General features: G+C 39.6%; 1 protein-coding gene across 4 annotated transcripts in view; it reads right to left on the reverse strand.

Annotated features, from left to right (window-relative positions):
* CTNNA1 (catenin alpha 1) overlaps positions 1-12,899 on the reverse strand; it is a 342,350-nt gene that overhangs the window by 120,387 nt on the left and 209,064 nt on the right. For all 4 annotated transcript variants that reach the window (XM_027546354.1, XM_027546353.1, XM_027546355.1 and 1 more), the window contains one exon: positions 395-561. In XM_027546354.1, the coding sequence (XP_027402155.1) occupies positions 395-561 (167 nt within the window). The remainder of the gene's footprint in view (positions 1-394; positions 562-12,899) is intronic.

A 12,899-nucleotide genomic window follows, 5' to 3' on the forward strand; every position in this document is an offset into this window, starting at 1 on the left:
CTTAAATTTACATTTGGGCAGGTACCACATGGGAATTTTACGGGAGGTAAGAAAAGACCGTATTATTTTGACTTTCATGTAAAAGGATATAATTTACCATATCTTGATTTCTCAACTCTGGAACTCTGCTGGTACAAAGAAATGCTTAATCACTACCACAAAAAGGGAAGAAGTCAAAAACAATACCTTTTCTGCAAAGACACCATAGGCCCACAGCACAGCCAGTATGATGTCCACGTGGAATAGAGGAGCAAGTGGAAATTAAAAACATTCCTGGTCCACTTAGGTAAACCAAGTTCATAACCAAACTAAATCCTAAGGAATGTTGAACTAAGTATGGCCAGCAGCAGCCTTGCTGTGATAGAACAAAGTACAGACATCAGCCTGTACTTACAAGTTTCAGCTGAACAAGTAATTTGTAGACATCTGCCATGTCAGCCAAAATAAGCAGCCGGGTAACAGCAGAGAGCAAAGCCCGAGCTGCCCGAACCATGTTGCCACGCTTCACGGAAGAGCAGGGATCATCTGCAAACTCTCCTGCAGCACTCTTCATCAAATCACCTGTTTTACAGAATGGAAAATAAATTTAGCAGGAATGAACCAAATAACCGGTCTACATTTTAAAAAACGGTAATTCAAACTTTGTATATTCATACACAGAATTTAAGGATTTTTATTTCTGCTATTTTCCTCTTACATTTGTCTTCTAGCTGTCACTAAGACAAGCAACCACATATATTCCTGGTAAAAGCACAGTATCTGCAAAGTGATTTAGCACTACATATCAAAAGCCTTAAAAATACTTTTTCCCAATAAGAAAAAAAATACTTGTTTCCATTGATCTAGTAATAATACTCCTTTCCAAAAAGGACCATTATATGTATCCTAATCGAGAAAAAAATTCAAGATTTGAATGGGAGGAAAAAAATGGATCTAACACAATCTACCCGCACATCCAAAGAAAGATACAGAAACATAGCAACCATTATGAAGGACCACCACACTTCATTAAGCATTTCAACTATCTAATGCATAGAGCTCAAACAGAAACTCACTGGTATGTGAAAAGACAAGAGCTTGTCACGGATTCATTCATTTTCCTCATAGCAAAACACTTCCAACAGTTCAAATGCCCAAGCAAGCATCTAGTTAAGTAAATTAAGGTAAAGCCTACAATTGACTTTTATGCAAATATTAAAATATATATGAAAAATGTTAAAGTTTATGAAATCTTAAACAGAAAAAAGATGAAATGATAAATGTATGTAATCTGTGCTTTAAAAAAAAGGAAAAAGATTGGAGTAAAAACACAAATAACAATTATATAAGATACAATCTAATTCTACATCATTCTGTATTTACAAAAACATTTTCTATAACAGACATCATATTCATAACTTTAAAAATTAACCTAAAAATATATACATTTTACTACAGTTATGAGGAATATCCAATTCATACAATCCCACCTTCAACAATGCCAAGAAGTTCTAACATTTCCTAGAAACTTGTAAAGTAACTTATACTTTTTTGTTATGTGTTTCTAATAATAATCATTGAAGGTGCTTATCGTTTTCTCTTTTCTTATAGTTGGAAGTAGCAGGAGTGCCAGGGTCTGTTCCTCTCTATGGTGACTATCTTTGGATTCCTGAAAAAGCAATTACTCCCTCCCTCAACCTCAGATTAAAGCCTAAAGGCTATTCACTCTCTTATCTCTTCCACAAATGTAAAAAAAAAAAAAAAAGCACATTCTCATGAAGCCACGCTAATTCTGAAGAGACCTACAAAACTTCTCTTAACTATCAAAATTTTAGTTGTAGAATATGAGCCTTAGCGGGGGAGTTAAATTCACCCTCAGTTCAGTCGCTCAGTCATGTCTGACTCTGCGACCTCATTGACTGCAGTACGCCAGGCTTCCCTGTCCATCACTAACTCCCAGAGGTTGCACAAACTCATGTCCATCAAGTTGGTGATGCCATCCAACCATCTGATCCTCTTTCGTCCCCTTCTCCTCCTGCCTTCAATTGTTTCCAGCACCAGGGTCTTTTCCAATCAATCAGTTCTTCAAATCAGGTGGCCAAAGTATTGGAGCTTCAAGCTTCAGCAACAGTCCTTCCGATGTATGTTCAGGACTGATTCCCTTTAGGATGGACTGGTTTGATCTCCTTGCTGTCCTAGGGACTCACAAGGGTCTTCTCCAAGACCACAATTCAAAAGAATCAATTCTTAGGCACTCAGCTTTCTTTATGGTCCAACTCTCAAATCCATGCATGACTACTGGAAAAACTATAGCTTTGATTAGATGGACCTTTGTCTGCAAAGTATATGTCTCTGCTTTTTAATAAGCTGTCTAGGATGGTCATAGCTTTTCTTCCAAGGAGCAAGCGTCTTTTAATTTCATGGCTGCAGTCACCATCTGTGGTGACTTTGGAGCCCAAGAAAATAAGTCTCTGTTTCCATTGTTTCCCATCTATTTGCCATGAAGTGATGGGACCGGATGTCATGATCTTCATTTTTTGAATGCTGAGTTTTAAGCCAGCTTTTTCACTCTCCTCTTTCACTTTCATCAAGAGGCTCTTTAGTTCCTCTTCACTTTCTGCCATTAGGGTGGTGTCATCCGAGGTTATTGATTATTTCTCCCAGCAATCTGAATTCCAGCTTGTGCTTCATCCAGCCCGGCATTTCACATGATGTACTCTGCATATAAGTTAAATAAACAAGGTAACAAGATACAGCCTTGATGTACTCCTTTCCCAATTTGGAACCAGTCTGTTGTTCCATGTTTGGTTCTAACTGTTGCTTCTTGACCTGCATACAGATTTCTCAGGAGGCAGGTAAGGTGGTCCGGTATTCCGATCTCCCATCCAAGTACTAACCAGGCCCGACCCTGCCTAGCTTCCGAGATCAGACAAGATCGGGCATGTTCAGGGTGGTATGCCCATAGACTGGTATTCCCATCTCTTGAAGAATTTTCCACGATTCACACAGTCAAAGGTTTTGATGTAGTCAATAAAGCAGAGTAGATGTTTCTCTGGAACTCTATTGCTTTTTCAATGATCCAACGGATGTTGGCAATTTGATCTCTGGTTCCTCTGCATTTTCTAAATCCAGCTTGATCATCTGGAAGTTCTTGGTTCATGTACTGTTGAAGCCTGGCTTGGAGAATTTTGAGCACTGCTTTGCTAGCGTGGTGAGATGAGGGCTATTGTGTGGTAGTTTGATCATTCTTTGGCATTGCCTTTCTTTGGGACTGGAATGAAAACTGAACTTTTCCAGTCCTGTCGCCACTGCTGAGTTTTCCAAATTTGTTGGCGTATTAGTGTAGCACTTTCACAGCATCATCTTTCAGAATCTGAAATAGCTCAACTGGAATTCCATCACCTCTGCTAGCTTTGTTGGCAATGATGCTTCCTAAGGCCCACCTGACTTCCCATTCCAGGATGTCTGGCTCTAGGTGAGTGATCTCACCACTGTGGTTATCCAGCTCATTAAGATCTTTTTTTGTATATTTCTTCTGTGTATTCTTGCCACCTCTTCTTAATTTCTTCTGCTTCTGTTAGGTCCATACCATTACTGTCCTTTACTGGGCCCATTTTTGCATGAAGTGTATCTAATTTTCTTGAACAGATCTCTAGTCTTTCCCATTCTATTGTTTTCCTCTATTTCTCTGCACTGATCACTGAGGAAGGCTTTCTTATCTTTCCTTGCTATTCTTTGGAACTCTCCATTCAGATGGGTGTATCTTTCCTTTTCCTTTTTGCCTTTAGCTTCTCTTCTTTTCTCAGCTATTTGTGGGGCCTCCTCAGACAACCAATTTGCATTTTTGCATTTCTTCTTCTTGGAGATGGTCCTGATCCCTGCCTCCTATACAATGTCACAAATCTCCATCCATAGTTCTTCAGGCACTCTATCAAAGCTAATCCCTTGAATCTATTTCTCACTTCTGCTGTATAATCATAAGGGATTTGATTTAGGTCATACCTGAACGGTCTAGTGGTTTTACCTACTTTCTTCAGTTTAAGTCTGAATTTTGCAAATAAAGAGCTCATGATCTGAGCCTAGTCAGCCTCCGGTCTTGTTTTTGCTGACTCTATAGTGCTTCTCCATCTGTGGCTGCAAAGAATATAATTAATTTGATTTTGGTTTTGACCATCTGGTGATAACCATGTATAGATTCTTCTCTTGTGTTGTTGGAAGAGGGTGTTTGCTATGACCAGTACATTTTCTTGGCAAAATGTTGTTAACCTTTGCCCCGCTTCATTTTTCACTCCAAGACCAACCTGCCTGTTCCTCCAGGTATCTCTTGACTTCCTACTTTTGCATTCCAGTCCCCTATGATGAAAAGGACATCATTTTTTGGTGTTAGTTCTAGAAGGTCTTGTAGGTCTTCATAGAACCTTTCAACTTCAGCTTCTTCAACATTTGCAGTTGAGGCGTAGACTTGGATTACCGTGACACTGAATGGTTTGCCTTGGAAACAAACAGAGATCATGCTGTCGTTTTTGAGATTTTGAACCCAAGCACTGCATTTCAGACTCATGTTTTCTATGAGGGTACTCCATTTCTTCTAAGGGATTTTTGACCACAGTCATCTGAATTAAATATGCCCATTCCCGTCCATTTCAGTTCACTGATTCCTAAAATGTCTACGTTCACTCTTGCCATCTCCTGTTTGATCACTTCCAATTTACCTTGATTCACGAACCTAACATTCCAGGTTCCTATGCAATATTGTTCTTTATAGCATCAGACTTGACTTCCATCACCAGTCACATCCACAACTGGATATTGTTTTCGCTTTTTCCTGTTTTTGGTAAGTCTCGTCATTCTTTCTGGAGTTATTTCTCCACTCTTCTACACTAGCATATTGGGCGCCTACCGACCTGGGGAGTTCATCTTTCAGTGTCCTCTCTTTTTGTCTTGTCATACTGTTCATGGGGTTCTCAAGGCAAGAATACTGAAGCGGTTTGCCATTCCCTTCTCCAGTGGATCACGTTTTGTCAGAATTCTCCGCTCTGACCCATCTGTCTTGGGTATCTCTACATGGCACGGCTCATAGTTTCACTGAGTTGGACAAGGCTGTGGTCCATGTGATCAGTTTGGTTAGTTTGGTGTGACTGTGGTTTTCATTCTGTCTGCCCTCTGATGGATAGGTTTATGAAGCTTCCTGATGAGAGAGACTGACTAGGGGAAACTGACTCATGTTCTAATGGGTGGGGCCATGCTTGGTAAATCTTTAATCCAATTTTCTGTTGATGAGTGGGGCTGTGTTCCCTCCCAGTTATTTGGCCTGAGGCCAAACTAGGTAGGGCTAATGAAGGCAATGGAAACCTCCTTCAAAGCATGAACTGTTGTATTCACTGCCCCTGACCCTGCAGCAGGACACTGCAGACCCATGCCTCCACCGGAGACTCCTGTACACTCCCAGCAAGTCTGGCTCAGTCTTATAACAACATGGTAAGTAAGCAAGTCTTACTAACAAGATGGTGTAATAGAAGGACATGCACTCATCTTCTCCTGGGAGAACTCCCAAATTGCAACTCACTGCTGAAAAACCATCGACCGGAGAATGTTGGATCCCACCAAAAAAAATAACCCACGTGCAAGGGCAAAGGAGAACCCCCTTTCGCAAGAGGGGCGAAATCCTGTTTAGAATCAAACCCCATACCCGCCAGAGATGCTCAGAGAGCTCAAACAAAATTTTGTGCACACCAGAACCCAGAGACCCCTCAGAGACTGACTGAGCCAGACCTGCCTTTGAGGGTTCGGATCAGCAGTGGCCTGCTGCAGGGACAAGGGCTCTGGCTGCAGCAGACTTGGATCACAAAGCGTGTGGCATAAGCCCTCTTGGAGGAAGTTACCACTAGCCCCACCATTGAGCTGCTGAGCATATGACCCACAAACTGCAGAACAATTATACCAAAGAAATTCTCATACTGTTAAGAAAGTTCTAGAACCCACAACAGATTTCCCAACCTAGGGATCGGCAAAGGAGCTGAGAACTACCAGGGAATTTGACTTTGGAGGCCACTGGATTTGATTACAGAACTTCCACAGGACTGGGGAAACAGATTCTTGGAGGGCAGAAACAAATTCACCCTCAGATTCATATATTAATTAGGCTAAGAAGAACCATACAGTATTAAGAGTAAAGACAAGTTCTGTGTATGTCTATGTGTATTGTAAGAAATAACTCACAATGAAGAATTTGATAGTTAAGTTTTCCTGGATCTAAGATACAGACACATGACAATTACGTGGATGTTTAACAAAAATGTTATTTTACGGTACTTAAAATGAGTGCTCAATCATTTATTTATTTATTTATTCAACAAATATTTGAGCACCTCAAATACTATATTAGGTGCCAGTGATACAGTGCTCAAGAAACAGCCCATGTCCTCCTTGAGCTCTATGGAGGGAGAAGACAGACAAGCAAACAATTAAAGCTGATTAAGACAAGGCATCTGTACTCAAAGGGCCCACAAATCAGGGAATATTACAATGCAACCAGAATTAAAATAGCCCTGTGGACAAGATGCTATGGGAGTACATTAGGAAAAGCTATTTACTCATGTACGAAGTTGTCTCTAAAGTCTTGCAAAAAAGATATTTGCCTTAATACTAAGCAATAGAGTTCCATCTATTTATTGAGAGCTTATTACACACTAAAACAAATCCACTGCCAGGGATATATGAAGCTGAGCAAGACTTACTTTCAAATAGTTTATAAATCAAAAGTGATCATACAGAAATTATGTGTCATTTTTATTTTTTTTTAGTAATTTTTTTTAAATATTTTATTTTATTTATTTATTTTTTTTAAATTTTTTATTCCTTTGTTTCTCATGTGTTCCCCATCCTGAACCCTCCTCCCTCCTCCCTCCCCATACCATCCCTCTGGGTCGTCCCAGTGCACCAGCCCCAAGCATCCAGCATCGTGCATTGAACCTGGACTGGCATCTCGTTTCATACATGACATTTCACATGTTTCAATGCCATTCTCCCAAATCTTCCCACCCTCTCCCTCTCCCACAGAGTCCATAAGACTGTTCTATACATCAGTGTCTCTTTTGCTGTCTCGTATACAGGGTTATCGTTACCATCTTTCTAAATTCCATATATATGCGTTAGTATACTGTATTGGTGTTTTTCCTTCTGGCTTACTTCACTCTGTATAATAGGCTCCAGTTTCATCCACCTCATTAGAACTGATTCAAATGTATTCTTTTTAATGGCTGAGTAATACTCCATTGTGTATATGTACCACAGCTTTCTTATCCATTCATCTGCTGATGGACATCTAGGTTGCTTCCATGTCCTGGCTATTATAAACAGTGCTGCGATGAACACTGGGGTACACGTGTCTCTTTCCCTTCTGGTTTCCTCAGTGTGTATGCCCAGCAGTGGGATTGCTGGGTCATAAGGCAGTTCTATTTCCAGTTTTTTAAGGAATCTCCACACTGTCATTTTTAACATACAAGCTTTAAGAAAGGCATAAAATAGCATAGGGCCAAAAAAGGAAGCACTAATGACGAGGTTGGGATATAAGTGAAATGCCAGCAACAGTTTTATGGAAGACACAGTAATCTGAAATAGAATCTACCATCAAAGGACAGGAAGAATTTGGGGCAGTAGAATTAAGGGAGTTAGTACCTCAAGCAAAAGAAACAGCAACATACCAATATCTAACATTTATTAAATGCCCACTCCATGACACTACGCATATTTTATTTAATCCTATCCACCACCGAAAAGTAGGTGCTATTAGCCCTTCTACAGAAGAGACAACTCAAGTTTAGACAAGTTAATTAACTTAACCAAGTCACCTAATAGTAAATGACAGAGTCAGGCTTTGTAATGCTTAATGCTTATGGTCTTAGGACCATGTAACAGGCTGCATATACAATAAAAAGGTGTATTTGAGGGCTGAGTAGTCTAACTTGGAAATGAGGGATGTGTATAAAAGCAGGCATCAGATGATGGAGGGTGGAAGGCCATAGAGTACAAAGAAGAATCCCTAAGCCAAAGAAGGAAATCAAAGTCAACCTAACATATAATAAACCTGGCCAGAGATACGGATCACAAAGCCACAAGAAGAGCCCAGGAAAGGGGACTTCCCTGGTGGTCCAGATGGCTGAGACTCCAAGCTCCTAATGCAGGGGGCCTGGGTTTGATCCCTGGTCAGGGAACTAGATCCCACATACTACAACTAAAGATCCTGTGTGCTGTAATTGAGACCTGTAGCAGCCAAATAAAAATAAATAAATTTGGGGAGGCAGGGAAAGAGCCCAGGAAAGAGCAATAGTAAACTATAAAGGCTGGGGTAAAATGATATGAAAACCCTTGATTTAAGAGTGAGGGAGGGAATTCCCTGGCGATCCAGTGGTAACAACTCTACATTTTCACTGCCATTTGGGTTCAATTCCTGACAGGGAACTAAAATTCCACAAGCTCATTGGCATGGCACTCCCACCAAAAAAAAAAAAAAAAGGAGTGAAGGAAAAGAAGATCACTTGGAAGATCACTTAAAGAATTCAAGGTACACCAGTCCTGAGATGGAGAAGAGAGCCAGAACATACTAAACGTGTGCACATGAACCAGGGAAGATTTTTAAAAAAAAAACTGGAGTCCTTTAGACTGTGGATTTAGTAGTAAGGGAAGGAAGACTCTATGACAAGAGAAACAAGGAGATCCAAGATGATAAACTGTCAAAATCAAGAAGTATTTGCATACGAAAGTGGTCAACAAAGTCAAATATATACATGTAGATCATCAGGAGAGAATTCAGAATTCAGAAATATAATGAACTAATTTTCAACAAGGCTGCCAAGACCATTCAATAAAGGGGAAAAAATATTTTTAACAAATAGTGCTAGGACAACTGAATATCCACATACAACAAAATGAAGCCTGACCCCCAAACTCGTATCATATACTTTCAAAATAGATCAAAACCAAATTTAAGAGCTACATTTATAAAACACTTAGAAGAAAACACTGATATATCTTCAAGACCTCCAATCAGGCAATAGTTTCTTAGATATAACACATTAAGTACAAACAACGAAGAAAAAAGACACAAACTGAACATCATCAAAATGTAAAATGTTTGTGTTTTTAAGGACAGGCTCAAGAAAGTAAAAAGACCCACAGAATGGGAGAAAATCTGGGGTGCTGATAAGGATCAAAGTACCAATAAGACATAAAGAAGTCTTGGGTTTCCCTGGTGCTAAGTGGTAAAGACTCTGCCTGCCAATGCAGGAGACAGGTTCAATCCCTGATCCAGGAAGATCCCACAGGCCACAGAGCAACTAAGCCCATGTGCCACAACTATTGAGCTTGTGCTCTAGAGCCCAGGAGCCACAGCTACTAAAACCCACAGGCCTTAGAGCCCTATGCTCTTTAACGAAAGGCCAAAGCAATGAGAAGCCCTCGCACTGCAACTAGAGAGTAGCCCCAGTTCACCACAACTACAGAAAAGCCCACACAGCAACAAAGACCCAGCACAGCCAAAAACCATTTTAAAAAAAGGAAAATGCATATCAAAAAAGGTACTCTTTAAATCAACATTAAAATACAAAAAATCCTATTTAAAATAAGCAAAGGGGGACTTCCTTGGCAGTCCAGTAGTTAAGATTCAGAGTTTCCAATGCAAGAGGTATGGATTCAACCACTGGTGGAGGAACTAAGATCCCACATGCTGTGTGGTGTGGCCAAAAATAAATTAACTAATTAAAATAGGCAAGGGAATTATACCACATCTCTCCAAAGAAGATACGTAAATGGCTAATAAGCACATGAAAAGATACTCAATCTCAACTGCTCTAAGGGCAAAGCATGTCAAAATCACGGAATATCACTTCATATCTACTAGGATTGTTGTTGCTGTTTAGTTGCTAAGTTCTGTCCATCTTTAAAAAAGACAAACAGCAACAAATGTTCCTGAGGATACAGGGAAACTTGAACTCTCACAGCCCACTGGTGGGAATATAAAATAGTACAGCCACTTTGGAAAACAAACTAGCAGTTCCTCAAAAGGTTAAATACAGAGTTACCATAGTTCTTCAGTTTCTAAGTCATGTCCGATGCCTTGCAACCCCACGGACTGTAGCACGCCAGCCTTCCCTGTCCTTCACTATCTCTCAGAGTTTACTCAAATTCATGTCCGCTGAGTCAGTGATGCTATCTATATATTACCATGTGATCCATCAATTCTGCTTCTAGGTATATACCCAAGAGAACTGAAAACAAATGCCTACACAAAAACAAATATATGAATGTTTACAGAAGCACTATTCTTAACAGTTGACATATGGAAACAATCCAAACACTCATCAACTAATAGATAAAGAAAATGTGGTGCATCTACACAATCAAATATTTAGCCATAAAAAGGAATAAAATACTGAGACATGCTACAACACAGATGAACCCTCAAAGCATTATGCAAAGTGAAAGAAGCCTGTCACAAAAAGCCATATATTGTAGTACTCCTCTTATATGAAATGTTCACAATAGGTAAATCCATAGAGACAGAAACTATCACCGTTGCCAGGGGCTGGGGCAGAAAGAAAGACTGAGGATTACTAGCTGCTAATAGGTTTGAGGTTTCCTTCTAGGGTAATGAAAATGTTCTGGAATCACATAGTGGCGATGGCCTTTATAACCTTGTAAATACACTTAAAAACCAGTGAATTTGTATCCTTTACAAGAGAGAATTTTGTGCTATGTGAATTATGACTCAATAAACAAAGACAAAGAAGAGTATTAAATGCAGTGACCTAAAAGTGTACTCACTGTGGAGTTAGAGGTTAGCTTAAGGTCTGACTTTGACACTTACCAGCTATGTGACTAAACTCCATAGCCCGTTTCTTCCTTTGAAATATGTAGAGGGTACCTTGCTGTGAGGGTCAACTAATAACACATATAAAAGGCCTACTTTATTACCTTGCACTGGGAGATAATACAGGGTTGGTAGACATTATTACCATTAGGCAAAACACAATGAGAAGACAGAGAAAAGATCTTCATTGCATTTCCTGAGTATTTAAATCTGTCCAACAATGTTCCTCAAGGGCGTTCTTGCCTTTTTTCAGCAAGTGTTTACTGAGTTCGGGCTATGAGCCAGGCACTAAACACTTGGTATAGAAATTAACCAGACAAAAATTCCTGGTTCTAGGGAGCCTACAATTTAATTTGAAGGAATGATAACAAACATAATAAATAAATCAATTATGAAGGGGCAGTAAAAGAAAGGACAGAGAAAGGGGATATAAGATACAATTTAAAATGGGGATCTAGGAAGGTCTCAATGAAAAGGTACACTTGAGGAGTCTTGCAAAACGCAGCACAGGAGGGATGTGGCTGTCTCAAGGCAAGATTCCAAGCAGAGGAAACATCAAGTAAAGACCGTAGGATAGATGAACTCTAAAATGATCTTGGAAGGCCAAGAAAGCCAGTAGAGGTAATGAGGAAGAGGGACTGGGGGAGGTACAAAAGCCAGATCTAATGGGTAACAGAACCAGTTAGAAATAAAACTGTTCTTTCAAGAATCTGATTTGCTCCTAGGAAGAAAAATCAACAGCCTATTAACAAAAAAATTTATTTTGTGCAGGATTAGAATGTGGAGAAGGAAATGGCAACCCACTCCAGTGTTCTTGCCTGGAGAATCCCAGGGACGGGGGAGCCTGGTGGGCTGCCGTCTCTGGGGTCGCACAGAGTCGGACACAACTGAAGTGACTTAGCAGTAGCAGCAGCAGGAGTAGAATGGAAGAGAGTATGATCATGAATTTACAAGTCAGACAGAAACTGTAGCTTCACCACTACCAATTCAGTTTCCACAGTTGTGTAACAAATAATACAGGTGACCCTCACTTTGCACAGTAGTGCAGGTCTATAAAAATGATCACACAAACTGAAACAATGCAATATGATCTTAATTACCAATGGGAAAAATCACAACTGTCTTGTGATCTTCAAAATTTTCTCTTAAACAGTTAAAAGCTTACTATTCCTTACACACACACACACACACACACACACACAGAAATGAAACTAAAATAGTACAACTAGTATTTATTTAATATGTAGCTTAAAACATTATGAACACTGAGAACTAAAATGTTTCCTTGTATGAAAACTACTCAAAAGTAGTTTTTGAAAAATGATCACCTTTTTCAACATGATACAGAGTGCGCATTTTTTCTCACTTCACAAATTATCCTATTTCTTTCTAAGTCTGGATCAGTTTCAAACATTTTATCCTTTGCACTTTCACAGTCATGAACTATCTCCAAGAGTCCCTTTAATGTGAAAGTTTTGATGACATCACTTCCTCTTGGACATCATTATCCTTTTCATCACAACTACTTATCTCACTTAGAGTTAGCCTTCACAAAGTTACTCTGAGTATCTAAACTTTCTTAAACAGCAGCACTGTCAACATTTCCTCAGGCAGCAAATTCCTTCTGTAACTTGGATTTATTACTTTTCCTTTCCTTGCTGCACTTTCATCTTTGCAAATTCCCTCCTTCAAGGCTCTCTTATAAAATGGCTCACGTGGGTTTATCACCGAGATACAAGGAGGCAATGCAATTACACATTGCATGAACTGAACAGTTGCAGTGATCAATCACTAACAGACCATGAAAGAAGGAACATGATTCGTCAGTGATCTCGATGCACACCTTTTATTTATGTAATGATTTGTACACTTCACAGTTAGCAGCAAAGTCTGTACTTTATGCAATCACTCAGCTAATACACTAATATCTGAACCATGTTATTGGAGGACTGGTAATACTAAACTGTGGTAACAAATCTGAGCACACTGGATATATGCAAAGTGAGAACTGCCTCTATCAACTTCCCAGGCATATGAAACCCAGTGTTTAGGA

Source organism: Bos indicus x Bos taurus, chromosome 7 (genome assembly GCF_003369695.1).
Source record: "Bos indicus x Bos taurus breed Angus x Brahman F1 hybrid chromosome 7, Bos_hybrid_MaternalHap_v2.0, whole genome shotgun sequence".
NCBI lineage: Eukaryota > Metazoa > Chordata > Mammalia > Artiodactyla > Bovidae > Bos > Bos indicus x Bos taurus.